This window comes from Pogoniulus pusillus, chromosome 3, assembly GCF_015220805.1.
Source record: "Pogoniulus pusillus isolate bPogPus1 chromosome 3, bPogPus1.pri, whole genome shotgun sequence".
NCBI lineage: Eukaryota > Metazoa > Chordata > Aves > Piciformes > Lybiidae > Pogoniulus > Pogoniulus pusillus.
Genome location: NC_087266.1, coordinates 17,999,970 through 18,023,475, shown reverse-complemented (window position 1 = coordinate 18,023,475; position 23,506 = coordinate 17,999,970). Strand labels below are relative to the sequence as shown.

Sequence of the window (23,506 nt, the reverse complement as noted above, 5' to 3'; positions counted from 1 at the left end):
AAATCACGATGAGAAAAATACTGGAGAGTCCAACATCCATTTGAACCAGCACAGGCGATAGGGCTGACTCCATCTGTTAGGGCGTTGCTGTTGTTCCTGTAGAGAAACGCCCTGGGCAAAACAGCAAAAGTACTCCCAGAAAGGATGCCCACTAGAAGTTTGATGACTGTAAGCAAAGCCACCAACATTAACAGGTACTAAACCTCAGGGCATTAACAACTACTTATCACTCCAAGAGCCCCTGCAGTTTACATCTGCCTCATATCTTTTGCAACATTTTGCATTTTGCCTTTGAGTTGAAAGCCTTCACATCTGCTTTCTTTGCAGGAGCCAACTGCAGCAAGTGATCAAATTCATGGGAAAGCTTAAATTCTGTACCTAGTATTTTCAGATGTTTTAAAGGATTATTTTTAAATCACACACATCTCTGTCTCAAGCAGACACAATTATAAGCTTTCAATTGTTTCAGTGATATATATTCAGAGAGTCTAAACTCTGCTTAATTTCCAGTGCTTAACTGTGGGACAGTTAAGAATCTGGTAAGAACAAACTGGAAGTCTGAGGGCACATTTACAAATGAAGGGTGCTCTGTATGGCCACACTCGGCTGGCCCCTAATACTTCTCAGAGTTTATAGAATCATAACCTCCACCACCTCCCTGGGCAGCCCATTCCAATGCCAATCACTCTCTCTGGCAACAACTTCCTCCTAACATCCAGCCTATACTTCCCCTGGCACAACTGGAGACTGTGTCCCCTTGTTCTGTTGCTGGTTGCCTGGGAGAAGAGGCCAACCCCCACCTGGCTACAGCCTCCCTTCAGGTAGTTGTAGACAGCAATGAGGTCACCCCTGAGCCTCCTCTTCTCCAGGCTAAACAACCCCAGCTCCCTCAGCCTCTCCTCACAGGGTTTGTGTTCCAGGCCCCTCACCAGCCTTGTTGCCCTTCTCTGGACACGTTCCAGCACCTCAACATCTCTCTTGAATTGAAGAGCCCAGAACTGGACACAGGACTCAAGGTGTGGCCTGACCAGTGCTGAGTACAGGGCAAGAATAACCTCCCTTGTCCTACTGGCCACACTGTTCCTGATGCAAGCCAGGATGCCATTGGCTCTCTTGGCCACCTGGGCACACTGCTGCCTCATCTTCAGCCTACTCTCTACCAGTACCTTCAGGTCCCTTTCAGTCTGGCTGCTCTCCAGCCACTCTGTCCTCAGCCTGTAGTGCTGCTTGGGGTTGCTGTGGCCAAAGTGCAGGACCTTGCACTTGGCCTTGTTAAATCTCATCCCATTGGCCTCTGCCCACCCATCCAGCCTGTTCAGGTCCCTCTGCAGAGCTCTCCTACCCTCCAACAAATCAACACCTGCTCCTAGCTTGGTGTCATCTGCAAACTTACTGATGCTGGACTCAATCCCCTGGTCCAGATCATCAGTAAAGACGTTGAACAGGACTGGGCCCAGCGCTGATCCTTGGGGAACACCACTTGTGACAGCTGCCAACTGGATGTGGCACCATTCACCACCACTCTCTAGGCCCAGCCCTCCAGCCAGTTCTTGACCCATATCAGAGTGAACCTCTCCAAGCCACGAGCTGCCAACATATGCATTCAACAGCTTTCATACAACTCAGTCTACAATGCCCCACACAGAAAGGGATGTACTCGTGAAGGTGATGTTGTTTTATTGAAAAATATGCATTACTATTTTTTTGCAGTCCCTCTCATTCCTCTAGAATTCTGTGGTAGTTTGTTGGAAGTTTCCAGTTTAGTAAGTTGACTGATGAAAATAACAGACTGATTGAAAAAAAGTAAAACACTTACTTAAAAATACTTCCAGTTGCCAGGATACAATGATCAAAGTGTAGTAGGCTGATACACTGAAGTACACTAAGATTTTCTCTGTTGCTTCTGAAGCAGCAGAGGTGGTGGACAAATCATTATCATGTCACACAATTAGGAAAATGTGTAGGTTTCAAGAAGCTTCCTCAATTTATTGTTCTTTCCCATTAAAAACAAGGCAATTAGATGTAAAAATTCCATTAGTTCAGCACAGAGGTCCTCACAGTAAAATATTAAGGTAGAATTTAGACCTTTATATACAGAAGAGGACTAGAATCACAGAATATATCTTGTTGGAAGAAATGTTCAAGATCACCCAGTCCAACCTTTGACCCAGCACTGAAGGGTCAACACTAAACTATTTACCTAAGTGGCAGGTACACACACTGTTTGAACATCCCTTGAGATGGTGACTCCACCACAGCCCTGGGCAGACCATTCCAATGGTTGATAACCTTCTCTGTGAAGAAATATTTAGTATCATAGTATCACCAGGGTTGGAAGAGACCTCATAGATCACCAAGTCCAACCCTTTACCACAGAGCTCAAGGCTAGACCATGGCACCAAGTGCCACGTCCAACCTTGCCTTGAACAGCTCCAGGGACGGCGACTCCACCACCTCCCCGGGCAGCCCATTCCAGTGTCCAATGACTCTCTCAGTGAAGAACTTTCTCCTCACCTCCAGCCTAAATCTCCCCTGGCGCAGCCTGAGGCTGTGTCCTCTTGTTCTGGTGCTGGCCACCTGAGAGAAGAGAGCAACCTCCTCCTGGCCACAACCACCCTTCAGGTAGTTGTAGACAGCAATGAGGTCACCCCTGAGCCTCCTCTTCTCCAGGCTAAACAATCCCAGCTCCCTCAGCCTCTCCTCGTAGGGCTGTGCTCAAGGCTTCTCACCAGCCTCGTTGCCCTTCTCTGGACATGCTCAAGCATCTCAATGTCCCTCCTAAACTGGGGGCCCCAGAACTGAACACAGTACTCAAGGTGTGGTCTAACCAGTGCAGAGTACAGGGGCAGAATGACCTCCCTGCTCCTGCTGACCACACCATTCCTGATGCAGGCCAGGATGCCACTGGCTCTCTTGGCCACCTGGGCACACTGCTGGCTCATGTTCAGGCGGGTATCAATCAGCACCCCCAGATCCCTCTCTGTCTGTCTGCTCTCCAGCCACTCCGACCCCAGCCTGTATCTCTCCATGGGGTTGTTGTAGCCAAAGTGCAGCACCCTGCACTTGGAGCTATTGAACCCCATCCCATTGGACTCTGCCCATCTGTACAGGCGGTCAAGGTCCCGCTGCAGAGCCCTTCTGCCTTCCAACTCAGTCACATCTGCCCCCAGCTTTGTGTCATCTGCAAACTTGCTGATGACTGACTCCTAATATCTAGCCTAAACCTCCCACAGCACAGCTTGAAACCATTGCTAGACCCCTCCTCGCTCCAACCTTCCTTCAGGTAGTTGTAGAAAGCAATGAGATCTCCCCTCAGCCTGCTCTTCTCCGGACTGAATAACCCCAGCTCCCTCAGACAATCCATGTGTTCCAGGCCCTTCAAAAGCCTTGTTGCCCTTCTCTGGAGACACTCCAGCACCTCAGCATCCATAGTGAAGTGCCCAGAACTTAACACAACTCTTGGTGTGGCTTATCAGTGCTGAATACAGAGATTTAGACTTTTAGATCAGCTTCCTATTCCTGCTGGCCACAGTGAAACTCTGGTGTAGAATGCAACAGAAGAATAATGACCTCAAAAGGGAGAGCAGGAGTAGAAGAAAGAGGGAACTTCTATCACCAGTTTTAAAACCACAGGAAGGCCGAGAGGGTCACAAGTCAAGATGCTGTAACTATGCAATAAAGAATCCCTCATGAACACAATTAAAGCATAGCAGTGTGATTGTTCTGTAGGTGAGGTAGACACCGAATATCAACTTGCCATGATCTCAATATTAAATGAGTTCTCAGTAAATCTGCTAAGGTACAAAATGGGCAAAAAGCAACTCAACTTCCAGGAACTATGACATGAAAAATGTCCACTCAGGAGCAAAAAAGAGAACATCAAATTATCAGGTAATCCCCATCATAGCATTCTGAAAATATTGACACATGTTTTTTATTTTTAATAAATCTTTCTGAATGGAACTGACAGGGGACATAGAAATGGAAATACTAAAACTAACAAAAAATGGTGAAGGGAGAGGAAATATGACTCAGGTTACTCCAAGACCATTACAGACCCTTAGCTTGACCAAAAGAGGACATGAAGTAGGAAAGTAAGTTTATTAAAATGGAAACTGGAATAAGAAATACAGCACAGGAATGTCAAAGGCACATTTGCTTTCTTCACTCTTTAGACAAAGACAATATAGCAGGACTAACTAAAGTTTCAGTGGATTACAAATGGTGTCTACAATGGTCTGTGCTGAAAGAAAAATAACCAGGGCACTAGTGATTTGCCTAGGTCAGTGCCACAGGCCCTGTTCTACCCACAGGAGTCAGCAATAAAATGCCTGCATATCACAAAGCTAGGAGCTGCCTGCAGCTGAAGAGAACGGGCAACAGGTTACTCTAACGGGTGAGATGGCCTTGAAAAGGAAACACATCAACATGAAATTAAACTTGATAGCCTCAAGTGCAAAAGAACTAAAGATTTAAGAACTTTTCATTTACAGTGAGAGCTCAAGCTGAAGAACAAGAAAAGGATTCAGGAGCTTTTCCTCACAGGGTGGCTGTGAACTGCACTGTTCAAGCAGCCACAGGAAAGACCAAAAACACATCCTGAGATCTTTTGGGCAAGCCATTGCCAGTAAAAGCTGACAAGGCTTACTCTGACTGCAGAAGGAAATGGTGTGAACCCACAGAATAAGCTCTGTGTGCCTTTAGCTTCCCAGATCAAGTCAAGATGAACTGAGATGAAGCATGTGCAGAGAGGAGTTCTTAGGATGAAGAGTTTATCTTTTGAGAGGAAATTCAAAGAGCTAAACAAAGCATCAAAGGGAGTATGACAGCTCTCTTGTATGTAGGATAAACACAAGAGAAGGAGAAAAAAAAAACATTTAAGATGAAGAACAATCTTCAAACAGGAACAAATTCGTATAAACTTGCCATGAAGTTGTGCCTTGAAAATAAACCAGATAAGAGAATTAACTCAAATACAGCTCTTGCAAGTAGGAATAATAAAGGTAAGTCATCCTACCCTTTAGTAAAAATAGCTGAAACAATTTCATAACAAGAACTACATATGTTTGATATATCTATTTGTGATACCCATGGGAATATGCTCAACATAATTAGAGCACTAGATCCTGACAGGACCAGGACTCATTAGAGATTAAAACCAACAAAACTCACAGGAAAACATTACTTAAGAAATGAAAAAAACATGTTTTGAATGCATGACAGATCTGGAGTCACTTCAGTAAAGGCAAGCATGCTAAAATACAGTTTAAAAATCTTTGAACGTGGTCCATCATTTCAAAGTCAAAGTGATTTAAAAAAATCCACAAAGATTTAATTCTTATATTTTTACTTCATACTTTTTCCCCTCCTCTTCAAACCAGTTCCACTTTTTTATTAGAAGTTATTCTCTATCCTCCATGTCACAGAGAACTCACATAGGCAGGACGATGACTTCCACTGACCTTTAAAATACAGACCATTTTTCTGAAGTCTACATTAATGTTTGTTCCACATATTTTAACAGAATTGTTCCAGTGACCATGCTATGAAATTATGCACATACATAAGATCTTGCATCAAGCTAGTTCTGAATCAGTTATCAACTTCTTGTACCTTAATAAACCCTGAAGTAGAGGTAATACTTCCCCACCTACTCTCCACGCAGTTCAAGGTGGGAGACAAATCCTTAGATTATAATCTGGCTCCTTGTCTTCAAGTACTGTATGTTCCAAAAGCACACAAAATCCCATCAAAATGTTAAAAAACCTAACATGAATTCCACTTCTATACAAAAAGAGAGTTAGTTTAGTTTTGTGATGGTTTGGGTGTTACCTGTCCCCCCACCCCCACTTTAGAAGTACCCAGCTAGACTCAGACGGGCTCTGGGAATATAAATGAAGCTATTTATTTACAGCTAGCACAATATACAAGCAGCTATTTACAATATACACAGTTATAGACAGATACATACAAGGTCAAATTAATACAGAAACACAACTCCCCTCCCAGAAACCTGAGTCCCCAGGAGGGGCTCTCAACCACCCCTCACCTTCCCCCTGCCCCTCTCAACCTTACCCCAGTCCTAAAGAACCTCGGCCAAGAGGTTAAGAAGCAAAGGTGAGTGGCAGGTGAGGTTAGGGAGATGCAGCTCAGTCAAAGCCCAGCCCGAGAGTGAAGACAAAATGGCCAGAGTGTTATCTAATGTTTTGCTTTCTTCTTCTGCAAGACTCTGAGGGAAGCAGACATCACCATTGTTTTCTTTTCACAGCCTATGATCTAGTTTTTCTCACCAAAACATTCTAGCCTGCTTCAAACTAGCACAGGTTTGATCAAGACTCAAGTACAGCATGCAAGGCATCTCTCATACTACTAAACACACTATTTTTACATATTCATCTAAAATACCAGCAACTACCAATGTAGAAATTTTTATCACAGCAGATTTGGGGTGTTATAAACAGATTTATGCCTTATTGTATTTAATACTAAGAGTACATCGAGCACTATAGAATTCTTCCAAGCTCAAACAACTTTTATATTCATTTATGACAGTTGTTTTGACAGTGGAACAAGCGTCTGTCATTCGTAATACTGAGTGTCTTAAAACTTTCAGCAGGCAATTAATTTTGTTCTATCACTCACACTATCTCTCCTCTTGGGTTGCATTTACAGTGCTGCTGCTGTGTCTAGAAAAACTTATGTTTTGGTTATCCTGTCTGAGCCATAATGCTTATATTTTAACAGTGCCTGGAAGAAAGTAAAGCTTAAATCAAACTAGTAATTATTTCTAGACAAATGCACTGGGCTCTAGCAGTGTTAAGGAATGAACATAATCTACTTGTTAGTGCCATTTTGTCATCATAAATTAACTTTCTTTTTATACAAATTACACAATTTTCTCTACCCTTTAAATTTAATTGTACTTCTTTTGAATAAATGTGCATTTTGCATTCTGCTTAGACAAAAAAATAAGTCTACAGGGATAGTGTGAGCAAATGTGTTTCTCATTATTTCTTCACTAAAATATACAGTTCAAACTTAGAAGTTCTTGTGCTTACTAAAAAGTACTTAAAATTTAATGATTAATTTTCACATATCAGAGCTGATGAAATGTGTCACCAATTTAGCAAAGAATGCTCTGAACCCACCAAAGGGAAGACTTGTAGTACCCATCAGTCATCCCCACTGCTCCCCTATTGTCACGCCAAGACCTACACTGCAGTCAGGTCACATATAGGCACAAGAAATGAGATTGGAGGTGGCATTGCTATTTGAGCTCTAAGTGCCAAACTACTTTCACAAAAACATTCAACATCTGGCCATGAAACATTCTTCTGCCATCCAAAGACATCTCTCCAGTCTTCCCAATGGGAGTGCAGGGAATTGTTGGGAAGTCTGTCTCTGGACACATCAGTTACATTGGTCCATAGCTTGACTATACCAACTTAAGCAATACAAACAAAATAATATATTCCCATTTCTGAAGCATTTTTACAAGTACTGCCAAAAAAAGTTGCAAGTTGTCAGGCTTAATTCCCATCCTTGTACTTCACAGAATGTAGTCTTCTGAGAATGTTCCCTAAATTACGAAGTTCTCTCTCGACAGATATCTCTTGGCTGGACTTCACTGCACTCCTCTACCACCAAAGAATTATCCCAATTGAGCCTTAGCTAAGCTCCTAGGCACACAAACTTAAATGAAGTAGTAAACTGGAATCACTGGGCATGCCAAAAGAAAAAAACCCACAGCCTGGAGCTGGTAATACAGTGGGGATGCAGAAGCTTATGTTAGCACAACTGGGACACTGCAATCTAATCACGCCCTCCAGCTCTGCCCCATGTTTATTCTCACTCCAGTGAGATGGAAAAGCCCACCTAACTCAGCTAGAGCAACTTTATATGCTCTATTTCAAGCAAACTGGTGCAGAGAAAAGCCAGGAGTCTGGAAAAGTGACTTGAAACAGATAGGAAAAAATAGTATAAGAAAGAAAAACTAGGTTAAGCAAGTTTAGATCTAGGAATCTTCTAGTTTTTCTTTTAAAACAATAAAACAAATGTTAAAAAGGCAACAATTGGAATAAAAGGGTTGCTGGTAGTTCTGTGAGCTAACCTGTTGATCCCACTGTCATCTCACTAGAGGTTCCATCAATAAAAAGTCTGGATAGGTAGCAGAAGAGATGAGGGGAAATACTCATCTTTTAGAGGGAGGAGGGGAAAAGAAGCACTTTCAAGAGAAGGCACAGGAGATGACATTTGTTCAGTCAAGAATAATCTGTCTGAAAGTCGAGATTTCTCAGAAGGCGAGAAGTGTTTCCCACTTCGATTGCAAGTGTTTTCACCAAGTGCCAGGAGCGACTCATTGATCGTGGCTGGAAAAATCCCATTTACCCAGAAAGTGCAGGGCTCCACAATGTAAAGACAGCTGGAGAATTTTAACTGCAGAGGAAAAGTTAGGGAAAGGAAGAAAATCAGGAGAAATGGGAGGTAACTGCCAATGTCGAAAATGGATTTTAAACATGTACATTCACATTGACATCACTTACTCTAGATTAAACAAAAACATCCTCTTAAAACTTTGCACAGAAAAATTCCTTCCTAAAAAGATCGTACATGAGAAACATTGCTGAGCAGAAAAACATTCCTGTTCTCTGCAGTGCAAGTGACCTTTTAGTATTCAAAACACTAATCCTAGATGGAACCTCTTGAAACGAAGAAGAGTAATTTAAATCCCTCTTCTCCAAAGTAAGTGTTTTCTCAAGTTCTGTAATGTGGTAATGCAGTCAGATATGGCTGTTGCAAAAGAGACCAGTTTGTAAGAACAGCCAGTTTGACCTTCCAGCAAGTTAAAACCACAAATACATCACTTTGAGATAACACCCACAGCATTTCATATATACTTTTTTCCCCCAAGATCATGAAATATTATATATAAAGGAAGAAAATTCAAGGCAGTATTTTATTTTGTACTGCAGCTACACAAACTGAGGTTATCCCACTCTTGCTGCATAGAGATTGTTTTGATTCATCTCAAAAAGGAGAAAGTACTATGGCTTACCCCTACTCTTGTAGGAAAAAAGAAATCTGAAATGCTCTTGCAAGCACTTTTCCCAGTGTTTCCATGCTTGAACAGTACAGCTTTTTATGGTGCAGTAATTTTTTATCACGCATTCAATAAATTTTATTCCTGTAGCCATTTACTGAAATGTGAGTAAGATTCTTTTTATCTATCATTTTCAACTACTCTGAGGAAAAACATAAAAACCCCACATCCAAGTTTAGGTTAATACAGCCAAGCAGAGCCCAAGAGATCATTATGGATAAAAGCTAATGCTTCATTTCAGTCTAGTGTGCAACTATCATGCTTTGTCTAATATGAAACCTGCTTTATGAAGTAAAAAAAAAAATTGATTGATTAATATTTAAATGGAAAAAAGCAGTTCAGGGTGTTCAGTGGTCAATAATGAGGACATGACAAGAAGCACGAGAAAAAGTTCATACTGTGTTGCACAAGCCAGCTTCTTTCCAAGATATAACCTCACACATTCCCTGTCTGTTTAGCAGTTGCCAGAATATGATTGCCATAATTTATTATCTTATTTATCTACTTGCTATTGAGAACATCAGTAACTTTCAGTATTTAGGACAGCTATGGGAAAAATAGTAAGGCAGCTACAGGTCATCAGTGCAAAGAGATCAATATCTTAGAATGAATAAAACTGGTACTCAGTGCCAGTCGACTACTAAATACTTATCAGCATATTTTTACATCTACAGATAGGATTAAGGTGGGTAGTGTCTTTACAAAATAAGAATTATGGAGAGAGATGTGAAGTAACAAAGAAAGAATTAGACAGTGCACCTTATCTATGCATGTGTAAATCACAGCGGGACTCTGCCAAGGGCCTTGTCTGGGTCCTGCTGTAAATCAGTAGGGGCTGTCTGAAGATAACAGCTATCGAACACAGCCTGAACTTCTGAACTTTGAGGACAGAGCGCAGGCTCAATAGACTACTGGATATTAACATCTTCACCCAGAGAAGTGAAGAACCTAATGTAAATGAGCATCCAATGCAGAGGGGTTACATGTAAAGGGGGTACATGTAGGCTGTAAATCCTGAGTACCTCAGCCAATGGGGAAAGGGATAAGGAAATTTTCATTCAGGAATTTAGGATAGAAGGGAAGCTGTGCCTTACAGCAATTTGAGAGATCCCACAGGGATCTGACCCATAGACTCTCCCTTTATTTGAATAAAGTTTTATAGGACTCGTCTATCTCCATTGTGAACAAACTCCTAGATCAGACTCATTTTCCTCACATACCTTTAATACAAGCTAATCCAAAACAGAGTGTGAACTTTAGAATCTATTTGCTAACTTACACGGTTTTAATAATATCTCTTCTGACAAGTTTTACTCACACTGCTTAAAATAAAATGTATGTGAAGAAAAAAAATCATACTTAAAAAAATAATCGACCTGTAAAGTGAATTTAAATAAAACCAGGGAGGGAGTATTTGCTCAATCAGCTTTTACTTGTTCATAGTGTTACGAATTGCTTAGTTGCCAGGACTGTGGTTCAGGCAGTCCTATTTTTTTTTTAGATTTGGGGCTAAATCACTTACAAAACACCGAGATTTTCAAATGAATCTCCATGAGTTTTACTTCTAGCAGGGATTTCTCAAAACGTAAGAAGATGTAAGAACACTGGTCACTTAGCTAGCATGCTTGAACGCTCATACAAGCCCCTGATTTGGGAAGAGAGCAGTAGCAAGGCCAGCTCCGCCAGAACGTGGGTTCTTAGAAGCTCTTTATTTTGGGGCTCTCCCAAACGGAGAATCCCAGAAGGGGGCACGAAAGCAGCAGACGCAGCAAGCGTCAGGAATGGTGTGGTCAGCAGGAGCAGGGAGGTTATTCTGCCCCTGTACTCTGCACTGGTTAGACCACACCTTGAGTACTGTGTTCAGTTCTGTGCCCCCCAGTTTAGGAGGGATGTTGAGATGCTTGAGTGTGTCCAGAGAAGGCCAACGAGGCTGGTGAGAGACCTTGAGCACAGCCCTACGAGGAGAGGAGGAGGGAGCTGGGATTGGTTAGCCTGGAGAAGAGGAGGCTCAGGGGTGACCTTATTGCTGTCTACAACTACCTGAGGGGTGGTTGTGGCCAGGAGGAGGTTGCTCTCTTCTCTCAGGTGGCCAGCACCAGAACGAGAGGACACAGCCTCAGGCTGCGCCAGGGGAAATTTAGGCTTGAGGTGAGGAGAAAGTTCTTCACTGAGAGAGTCATTGGACACTGGAATGGACTGCCCGGGGAGGTGGTGGAGTCACCGTCCCTGGGGCTGTTCAAGGCAGGATTGGACGTGGCACTTGGTGCCATGGTCTAGCCTTGAGCTCTGTGGTAAAGGGTTGGACTTGATGATCTGTGAGGTCTCTTCCAACCTTGGTGATACTGTGATACATGGCCAGGTGATTTAAATGAGAAGCAGCAGTGATGCCAGACTCTGATTCGGGAAGAGAGTAGCTTCTCTGCTGAACCCAGCCTGCAAGGTGCCAGAGGAAGAAGAATAAAAAAACAAAACAAAATCCAAACACCAAAGCATTAGCCATGGCTGTAACCCAGGCAAATACTGTGGCTAAAAAAGCCTGTGGACACCCAGACTGGTGAGGGTCCAGACCCCTAGCTACAGAGAATGCCTGAGCCTAGCATTTGGAATGGAAAGTGGTGGGTATGAAACCTGTGTGAGGTGTGAGCAGGTGAGTGATCTGCTCAGTATGGTGGCTGGGCTAAAGGAGGAAATTGAGAGACTAAGGCCAGCAGAGCACGGGAGGGGATTCTCACTGTCTACTCTGCTCTCAGACCTCACCTGAAGTACTGTGTGCAGTTCTGGAGCCCGCAACACAAGAAGGACATCGATCTGTTGGAGTGAGTCCAGAGGAGGCCCAGGAAGACGATGAGAGGGCTGGAGCATCTCTGCTATGAGGACAGGCTACAAAAGCTGAGGCTTTTCAGCCTGGAGAAGAGAAGGCTTCAAGGAGACCTTATAGTGGCCTTCCAGTATCTGAAGGGGGCCTAAAGGAAGGTTGGGGAGGGACTATTTACAAGGTCTTGTAATGACAGGACAAGGGGCAATGGGCTTAAACTTTAAGAGGGGAGATTTAAACTAGATGTTAGGAAAGGGTCCTTTACAGTGAGGGTGGTGAGACACTGGCACAGGTTGCCCAGGAAGGCTGTGGATGCTCCCTCCCTAGAGGTGTTGAAGGCCAGGTTGGATGAGGTCTTGAGTGACCTGTTCTAGTGGGAGGTGTCCCTGCCTATGGAAGGGGGGTTGGAACCGGATGATCTCTGAGGTCACTTCCAACCAAAACCATTCTATGATTCTATGCTTCTCACTTGCTTGGGTGGTTAGAAAAGCAATCTTAATTTTAGAGGGATTCAGGCTTGAGACTTCTTTCAAAATTTCTGAAAACTCTTATCTGGAAAATTGCTATACTTCTAGAAAAATACCCCAGAAATAAAGAGAAATAAAATGAATCCAAGAATGATACTTTTCTTTGAAAGATGAACCCGGGAGCAGGGGGGGGGAATTAACATTTTAACATACCCAGAACAAAACAATGTTCACCATTACTACTTCCTTTATTCAGACCACAGTGCACCTCTAGCTACTAAGTGATTCTTACTGGCATAAGCCCGAGACAAAACCATAGTGGAGAGCAGTTTACTGACCAGCAGGCACCTACACAATACTTGTAAGTTCTGCCACCTGCTTTATTACAAATCCATTTTACTTTACAGCATTACCATGAGATTTCAGATAAATTCCTCATTAAAAAAAAACGCAATTATGTAATTTCCATATCTAAAAGAACAATGATTCAACCATTTTGGCTAAAGATTTTCTGCAGCATACTTAACAACTATGCAGCAAACTGCTTCTTTAGTGCCTTAGCCCATTCAACCTAAACCCAGCAGACAATCACTGTTTGATATGTTACTTTTCAGCTATAAAGGAGCCACTTTTACTTAGAAGTTAGAGTGACAATTTCCTACGTAGTACAAATAACAACTGTGTGCAGGGTAAATACATTATATAGAATTCTTCTGTTCCTTACAAGTATTCTGTGGGGAAAGCAGCAGGCGTTGTGCAAAAAGCAGGACTGTAATTTACTGACTTAGTGCTTTTCTCACCTGAAAGGCCAAAGAGGAAAAAATCTAAAAGCAAGGACAAACTAAACAAGAAGAGTATAGAAGCACAAAAAGAGGCAAAGGAATTTTTTTTCCTCTTGGCTATATCTGTACACAAAAATGGGGTGGTTTTGAGCAGAAGGTAAACATTAAGGTGTTTGAGACAGCTCCTGAAGAAGTGTAACCTTCCTTTACCACTATTATGTGTAAACTTGGAGGACTGGCCCGTCCAGGAGAAATCTGTATGAATACTCCAGTTCAGGCAAAACATGACAACACCACATATATTACAGCAGCACTTTCATTTATATCCTTAGTATTTCTGCACTGTATTAAAGAGGATCACTCTTAGCTGAGTTGTCAGGGTAAAAATCTCTACAACCTCAGTCAAATCTAGACAAAGCAGTAATGCAGCAATAGCAGAAAATAATTCATTGCAAGACTAAAAAACATAATATTGAATTAATATTAAAAATCAGTGTTGACTGATAACACCTTACCAACTCTAATTCCAATAAGTAGGTCCCAGGCACCCATAAATCTGGGTGCTGAACACAGCTGAAAGCTGAGGAACAACTGCCACCGTAATAAAAACCTTATCAACCAACACCGCTCAGCTATACAATTACATACACATAGGCACAGATACATCCTTGAGGCAGAAGGAGAAAGTAGTGCAATATATTAAAAAAAGATATGACAAAAGTTTTTCTCCATAGCTGGCCAGATGGTACATTGCAACTACAGCTTATTACAACACTCATAATTGTCTCCATTACCTTGTGTTTCCCCATCTGTCTTTTGCCTCCACCTGTTTTCTTGCCTTAAACTGGAAACCACCACAGTATGTATGTGATATATTCAGTGCCTAGAGCAAGGAAGTCCCAGACATTTACCTAGAGATTTACAATCTATGCTAAACAAAACAGACATTGCATCTAGTCCAGATTGCATGTGGATTATTTAAAATGTACATTAATAAGACACACAAATCCTGTGGCGTTTGGGTTTTTCAGTTAGTAACGGAAGTAGATGTTTAGTGCTCCCTTGCCTTCAAATGCAAGAGGCTTACAGCACTTTAATCCACATAATTGAAGATAGGCAATCTCTCCTTTTCATAATCTTGCCTCACTGCTTCTTCCAACACTACCCAGTGTTCAGCTTGCCTCATTCCATAAACCTCAAGGATTAGTGTTGGTCCACAAACCACTGAAGATCCAGCAACTCAAGATGCATTTTGGAGTTGAAATGCTTCACTAGATTCTACTGGACTCAGCCCAAAGTATCCACAGACAAAATATTCCTGTTGCTTCTAAGACACAAAAATCTCCACTGCTGCAGTAACGGAAGGCACAGTGAAATAGGTGGTGTTTATTTTTATCCTCCTGCTTCCCCGTTGTCAGTGCTTTGACTACAGAAAGTGCTCTTCGCCCACAGTTTCTTCTGCATTATTTGTCAGTAGTTGTACTCTGCAAAGGAAATTCCCATTTACTGTGCCACTGGGTGAGCAGCACATCTCCTTTGTGTCCCAATGTTCTCCTTCCCAAGCCCTCACGCTGTTACTATTTAGGAAGGCACAACATCAAATGCAGAACCTTCATGCCCAGATTAGATGCCATTTTATTGCTGAGCCATTACTAAATCACTCTGCTGAGCACTACTCTACCTAAATGAAATGCATATCTACAACAAGATGAAAGCAAACAATAAATAGGATACAAAATATTTGATCAATTGCTTTAATAAGCAGTTAAAAAGGTAACTGCACATGTTAAGCCTTTATATTAGTCTGTTTTTCTCTAAAGCAAAATGTTAATCTCCAAGTGAAGCAAGCTTTATGCTTAAAAAACATTACTGTCTTTGCCTGTGCATCCTATGTAATGAAGGTAGTGATGGGGGGGCTACTGACTCTAATACCTTAGATTTCTTTCCAATTCTATCTATAAAGCAATTTTTATTCTGATTGCAACTTAATATCCTACTATACTCCATCTCTACAAATTCTTCTTAAAGCAATAAACACTTCAGAAATATCAAAGCTTAAACACTGTAGGACATTGTTTCTTATCGAGCCTCCAGAGATGCATTTCCTAAACAGAAATGTCAATGAAGCTTCATAACAAACCAAAATGTTTCTGAAAAATAATGTATCCATGAAGGCAGAAATGCAAATTTCAGAAAACTGAGGTTACATAATGCCGTAAATAAAAAAGTGCCCAAGACAAACAGTAAGCTCTAAAAATAAAAACCATCTAAAAATCTCAAACAAGCATTAATCCAAACCAGCATCTTCTGAAGTTCCTTCTTCATCTCTAAAGATCAGCTTACCTTAAAAGATTTCATGCATTCACTTCTTTACTACCATTACTTAGACTGCTGTTGTTTCTTCTCATGCATGACCTTTTTTTATTTTAGAGGGAGTGGGGTAATGAGATGATGGAAAGAGATGAGCAACAAAAAAAAGAAAATAACAAAGATTCAACAATAAGGTCCAACCAGAAATAGAACAAAAAGTTAAGATGCAGCACATCAGAGCAGTAGATCTGTGTTCTGCATCACAATATTAGCTCATTAGAGATCAAATCACCTTCCATAGGCAACAAACATGGTAAGAACAAATAAGATAAAAACCCAAACCTTTCAAAAAAGAAACACAGTAATGCAAAGCTAAACTATAAAGCAATTTTTACTGAAAGGCTTTCTGATTTTTTTATACAGGAAAGTTTTAAAAGAAATGCTAGGCTAAAGAGAAACTAAAGAGCTCTTCAGAGGCACAGACTAAGTTCAAGGCGACACACCAGTGGAGACAAAGTTTGAAATTTCTGTACTAACTGGTAACACAAAGATACATCTTCTGCTAAGAAACAGATTTGCATATTTGTCTCTGTGCACAATCAATTAAAAAAAATGTTTGTCTATAGCAACTACAAATGGTCACTTTCATGTGCTTTTATTTGGACAGTCTGAGAAAAACTTCCAATTTTAGACCCTTTTCTAAACTACCTACTACTAACTGCTGTAGCCACTCAGAAGTAACAAAAGAAGGAACACTAAGGGGAAAGAATAAAGGGGATTATTTAGCATATTCTTTTATAAATTAGCTTGCCATTATTAGACTACTAAGAAATCAGGAGAGTAAAGTAAAATTTAATGACAGAAATCAGAGATTTTCAATAAATTTGTAATAAATTAAACCAGCCTTTGAGTTTTACACAGTTTAGAATGATGTTATTTGGTGGCTACACGAAATAAAGATTTATTTATTGTGAGAACTAACAGATTCTAACTTTCCTACTGAATGCACTTTTCTCAGGTTTTGGGGGGGTTATTGCCATCCTTGTCCTTTAATGGTCAATAATGTATGACACAAAATATACATTAAGAAATCGCATTTCCTGTCCCCTAGGCACTACAGAAAGCTCACAGGTTCATGCTAAAGAAATAAGGCTCAAGTAACAACAGAAACAAATCAGTTTGCACTTCAGGAAAGCAGTTCTGTGCTTCCCATATACAGAGTACCAGTGTCATGAGCTCCAGCACATATTGCCCTGGATAATCTGAGCATGAAAAATTAAAGGCCTGAAAGGGCAGGCTGCGAAACAGGTAAACAAGTCCAGACTAGGTGGAGGACTGATCAGTTACCTCAGGAAAGAACATTTGCCAAAGCAGTGTGCAAGAATATATATCCTAACAAAACCAAACCTGGAGAATCACAGAGACTCCTTAATAAATAACCATTATAAGAGAATTTACTAGGAGCACCACAAGATGCAGAAATAGGAATCCACGTAAGAAAAACAAGTCATACAATCCAGCTAATAGGACTGAAGTCGAACTAATTCCTAGGGCTGCAGATAAAGACAGCGGCAGAAAAATACTAGAGGAGTTGTCACACAGGAAGAATAAAGGATTACAGATTGTCTGAACACGCTTTCGAATGATACAGCATAGTAACAAATGGAGCCTAAGGAAAATAGAGCAACTATCACTAGGTGATGCAGTAGGATGAAAGGATCTGGAACAACATTTGGTGGAAACAGTAACAGAAGACATAAAAATATAAAATAGGCCAAGATTCAGCAGGGGCTGGCAGAAGATGCAAGGCAAAACCAATATTCTTCAGTTATCAATAGAAATTGTTTTAAGAATACAAATGCAGAAAAACCTGTTCTTCAATAAAGTTTTTGATACAGTCTCCCATGGAAGATTACTATTTAAGTCAAAGGAGAGACACTGGACCAATTTAACTACAAGCGTCTAGCTACGCTGAATATAGCACAAAGGCGTTACTGCAAGCTTTAGAGCTGGACTGCAGAGGAGGTTACAAGTCCCTTAAGCATAACCTAAGAGATCTGTAGCTGGCACAAGCAACTGATAACATAAGCAGCCTATGAATGAACCTCCCAAAATAACACCAGCAGATGCTACTGTGTCACTGTGTAAACTTCGAAACTCACCTGGATCCATTCCTGTGAGACCTGTTTAAGAGGTCCTGCTTTGCAAGTGGGTTGGACCCAACCCCTATCATTCTGTGATTCTGTATTATTGAAAGGGATTACAGAATCACAGGCTGCATTGGATTGGAATGGACCCTCAAAGGTCACCTTGTCCAGCCCCCCTGCAGCGAGCAGGGACATCTCCAATTAGATCAGGTTGCTCATGGTCCCACCAAGTTTGACCTTGAATATCTCCAGGGATGGAGACTCAACCACATCTCTGGGCAACATGTTTCAGTATTTCACTAACCTCATTGTGAAGTTAAATCTCCTTTGCTCTAGTTTAAAACCATTGCCTCTCGACCCGTCACTACAGGCCCTTCTAAACGGTCCTTCCCCAGGCTTCCTGGATTCATCGAATAGAATCATCATAGAACCAACCAGGTTGGAAGAGACCTCCAAGATCATCCAGGCAAACCTAGCACCCAGCCCTAGCCAGTCAACTAGACCATGGCACTAATTCTTGAACACCTCCAGAGACGGTGACTCCACCACCTCCCTGGGCAGCCCATTCCAATGCCAATCACTCTCTCTGGCAAGAACTTCCTCCTAACATCCAGCCTATACTTCCCCCAGCACAACTTGAGACTGTGTTCCCTTGTTCTACTGCTGGTTGTCTGGGAGAAGAGACCAACCCCCACCTGGCTACAAGCTCCCTTCATATTCATAGTGATACTAAGCAAATTGATAATAAGTTGCTGTACTGAATTACAGAAAACACAACATTACACAGAAAACTGCCTATATAGCACTATCCACGTACTTATGAATTCTGCATTAGCTGTATCATTCACATTAAAGGTCTCAAAAGCACTATGCATAATGTTTTCTAACATGAGTTAACCACTTAAGTGCAAACAAAAAGACAAATAAATCAAGAACAAAACAGAAACCTAAACACTGTGTATTCACAATACACTGGGAATTTTTATAGCTACATCTGCTCTGATCATCTTGCAAGAGTAACACAGACAATCAAACACTGAGCAACTTTAGCACAGAGCCCCCATGAGCAAATCCTACACATTAAATATATCACAGGGATGAGAGTGTGCAATAAACTCTCCAGAAAACTCTCCTCTGCACAAAATAGAATCAAACAGTATTGCTGCTAAAATATTAAGAGTAAATATTAAGTTATTTAGACATTTTTAAAATTCCAAGATGATAAAACTCTTTGAGATTGCAAGAGTTTATAAAGAAAACGCTGTGAATCCATGAATTTCAACCAAACACAAGGAAGAAGTTACAAGAAAAAGAGAGATGAAGGAGAAAATTTTGAAGGACTGGTGACGAATACCCTGGTGGCATACAAGATTGTGTGTGACCTTGAAGAGCAGAAGTGACAGTTACATCCAGGAAGAGAGAGACAAGAACACCAAGTCTTGACAAACCAAATATTGTTTCAACATAGATCTGGCACTACATTTTTGTTGCTATCTAGCTGTATTTTAGAAATATACCTTATTGTACAGTAAATTTCATCTGTAGAACTATTAAATCCAATCTATGCTACTTCATACACTGCATCAGGTAGCTAACAACATTTTCGAAGTTGTGTTGCTGTCCAGAACCAAAGATTTAATTTCTTCTTTCCCTCCAGTGACCTACCTGAGAGAACTGAGATTTTTCAGTCTGGATAAAAAGAGGCTGAGGGGACACATGCTCACTCTCTACAGCTACCTGAAAGGAAATTGTAGAGGTGGTATTGGTCTGTTCTCCATAGTATCAAGTGACAGGATGAGACAGAACAGCCTCCAGTTGCACCACATTGGACACTAGGAAAAATTCATTCTCTTGAAGAGTTGTCAAGCACTGAAATGGGTTGTCCATGGAAGTGGTAGAATCATCATCCCTAGAGGTATTTATTAGACAAGTAGATGTGGACATGGTTTATTAGTGGATTTGATCCTGTTAGGTTAATAGCTGGACTCAATGTTTTTACAGGGTCTTTTTCCAGTCTAAGCAATTCTATGATTCTATGACAGAGATATTTCTGTACTTCCACTCTACCAAGAACAGAAGCCAACAGATTTCACAGATTTTAAGTGTCTTGCCAGTTCATACATCCCCACTTCTCCCCTCACAGTGCCAGCTTGGTATACAGTCTTTTACAGAACACAGCCCGCCTATGTGCTGTCACATATGGGAGAAAAGTGTTAACATATTGATCCATATTTTAGTGAAAACAATCATTTAAGGGCTAGAGACCACTGACAGCAACAGTGTTTGATAACTAAATTCATGTACATATGAAAAATAAAAAAAAACAAGCCATGAAACCTGCTGACGAAGATACTTCTGCCAACTGCAATATTAATTCCCATGAAACTAACCCAAAATCACTTGGCTTGTCACAAAATTTCCCCTGTGCAAAAGAATCAGGCTTGTTGAACTCACTAATAGTGGACACAAAAAAAAAAAATCAGAGGATTTTGCAGAAACAAAGTACCACATTAGAGACTGAGTTTATTAATACACGAATGAGACATCTGTGTTATCAGCATGCCCTGCCAGAAAGACTGATAATGATATATTTAGAATTAAACCAACTATGTTAGGACATGTCCTTATTAGCTCTCAATTACACAGATTCCTGACATGGTAAGTAATTCCCAAGAAAAGAAAGCACCCAGTGAACAGGTAAAAAACAAGCATAAATGCTCAAAAATGTTACTGGGTCGTTTAAAGGTGTCGTTTTTCCTAATGCAAAGAGAGAAGAGCATTTCAGGTTATTAAAACTCCTGGTGTGATTTCTATGGGCGCAGTGTGCCTTCAAGACATCTACTCTGCCATTTATAATTTCTATATCTAAAAGATTCCCTGCAGTCAGTCAGAAAAAAATTATTCAAATCAAACAATTTAATGCCTAATCTGATTACACATGAGCATTCTGCTATGGGGAACAGGCAGGTAAGTACTGGCTTCTAGAATCTACTTGTACAATCAGTGACTCACTCTCCAATACATTAAACATATTTCTGTTAAAGTTTATGGAATGCATGACAGCATTTTATAACCTTGCAGAGATTGAAACACATGTCCTTATCACTGAAAATGCTTCAGAGTAAACCAGAAAGCATTAACTAGTTTAGACTTCTCAGCAGATATCTCTCCCAGTGAATGAGGACAACAAAATATGCCACAACTGATGCTCCCTGCACAATAAACAGATTCACACACACCATCACTATGGTGGTCATCAAATCCAACCACTGTCTAACTCTGCCAGGACTACTACTACACCATATCCTTAAGCGTCGTATCTATACAGCTTTTAAATGCAGTCAGGGATGGAGGTTCAACCACTTCACTGAGCAGTCTATTCCAGTCTTTGATAACCCTTCTAGTATAGAAGTTTTTTCCTATTGTTTAACATAAACTTCCTCTGGTGTAACTTAGTGACACATCCTCTTGTTCAATCAGTTGTGACTTGTGGGAAGAAACCGACACACAACTCTTTACAACACCTTCAGGCTCCTGTACTTCAGGCTGAACCACCTCAGTTCACTCAGCCACTCCTCGTAAGATCCTTCACCAGCTCAGTTGCCATTCTCTGGACTCGCTTCAGCACCTCAGTGTCTCTCTTATACTGAACACACAAGAGGCCTTATTATGTATTTAAATATATTTCAATACACATACAAATATATTTACCTTAATCTTATATATAAAAAATCTTAACATGTCTATGTTATATATAAATATTAATATGTATATAATGGCTATGTATTTTTCATACATTAAAAACTGTCAGCACTTGATGAAGCTGGCTTCCCACCAAATCCCACTGAACTGTGGCATCACACCACATTCTCTCTTCCCACATTCCCCACCATCCTAAGGGACTTGGCTCGCACATAGTGATGGAGTGACCTACAAAGCGCACAGCATATCGCTGTAGAACACATGCAAAGCTCAGCTGCAGAGAAATACGCATTGAAAAGCAGCCAGATAAGCCTCATTCTACATACAAGATGTGGGCAATTTTGACACTTCAACATTGAAGACAAGGCTCACAGAGTTTTTTAAACCGCAAGGGTGAGTGCAGTGTAAGGACTTGCAAAAAGAATGGAGTTTTCTGCTATTGTTTCTAAGAAAGCAAAACAAAAAATATGCAGCTAATCTGCAAAATGACCAAGAAAAAGAGCCCTTAGTTTTCACAAGGTATATGTCTACATCACTAGGATCTCCTCTTGATTAAAAAAAAAAAAAAAAAAGAACAAAAAATAACCAAGCACACCACACCAGCAAGCAAAAGAATCTGTTTTTTTCTTCTGAATACATTAAAAGCTCCAGGCTGAATGACAGAATGGTGGTTTGAGTCAGAAGGGACCTCCAAAGGTTGTCTAGTCCAACCACCCTGCAGTGAGTTAAGAATTTATACCAGAAGGTCCAGTTTTTCTTCAAGTATAAAATCTTCTTCAATATGAGTAACTCCCAATCAAACCCATTTCCACTAAATTACCACCTTTTCATCAAAAAAAAACCCCATTATAACCAGTTTTCAGGTTTGTACAGTTAAGCTTTCAACCATTTCATTTCACATCAGTTAAATTATTAATATTTATGGATGGAAAAGGCATCAAATTAAATATGTATTATACTACTCAAGCAGCAACTTGCTTAGAATGACATCGACACACGGGATGTAAATTACTGTTTGCTTTAATTTACAGGAAAGGTTATTCCACTTGTCCTTAAATATATACAGCTAAAGGCAATCTAAATAAGCTGTCTCATCCATATCTCAAGGTTCATTACTGAGAAGAGGAGAATATTTAAAAACCAGGACAGCAATTTAAGGCAGCAGTTCTTCATCTACAATGAACTTGTCAGTTGGAGGATTTCTCTAAGGACCCACTCTGGCTCTATCATTTAAATGCTATGAAAATAAAGGGATTGTTTAAAGGACTAACGATTGCACCGAGTGCTCTGAAAACACAATCAAACCTGTGTCATTCTCTGTGGTAGCTTTAAGTATGCTTCAAAACCACTGAAGTACCACTTAGTCAAACCCCATCAGAACAAGTACAGCAGCACTTATAAAGCAAGATTTGCCTTTGAAGTTAAGCACAGCTCTCGACTTAGTTCTTAGGTTTGGTGATGTAATACTGGGACAGGCAAGTCAATAGCAAGTTGAAGTCTGATTTACTAACACACCACTGACCTGGAAAACAGCACTGATCCGCACAAGTAATTTGTTCTAATTGTTATATGGAATAAAGGAAAGTGAGGCAGAGGCAATTATGCGGTTTAAGACCAATAAAGGGAAGATTCAGCAGGAATAGAATGAAAAATGTCATCAGTCCCATATTTTAATGATTCCTTTGCATCAATGATGAAAATCCATTTTCCTTTATACATTCATTTGTACCCATATAATTCAAAGCATTATATTCAAGAATTAAGTACTTACAGGGATGGGGATGAAGACTTCCTTTTTAGAAGTGGTAAGTTACCTTAAATATCCTTTTATTTAAACAAATTTCAAAATTGTTTTCAAACTAACTATTCCCACCATTCCTTAACATCTTTGAAAGAGCAGATAAAGTTCTGCTGGTGTTTTCATAATGAAAAGTACTAAAAGAACAGAATATTTTCTACTTTGTTTTAGCAGCAGTCCAGTAACTCTGAATTTTTCTGCAAGAGTTGTTTTACAAAACAACACAAAAAACCCCATTTTTCCCCCAGTAGATCTCCTAAAGGCAGCACACTATCAAGCCATATGGGAAAAACGACCACCCAGAGAAGCTACACTCTGGTCTCTAACTTTTAAATCTACAATCTTCTAAATCAACAATTCCAGTACAGGTACCTGCTTCTAAACC

The 23,506-nt window shown here is 40.6% G+C and overlaps 1 protein-coding gene across 2 annotated transcripts in view; it reads right to left on the bottom strand.

Moving 5' to 3' along the window:
- DDX10 (DEAD-box helicase 10) overlaps positions 1–23,506 on the bottom strand; it is a 207,827-nt gene that overhangs the window by 107,893 nt on the left and 76,428 nt on the right. The window contains exon 14 of one of the 2 annotated variants that reach the window (XM_064171193.1): positions 6,065–8,436. The exons of the other annotated variant lie outside the window; for it this stretch is intronic. Within the exon in view, the coding sequence (XP_064027263.1) occupies positions 8,146–8,436 (291 nt within the window). The 3' untranslated portion in view covers positions 6,065–8,145. Of the gene's footprint in view, positions 1–6,064; positions 8,437–23,506 lie in introns of those variants that run through there. 2 annotated transcript variants of the gene reach the window in all.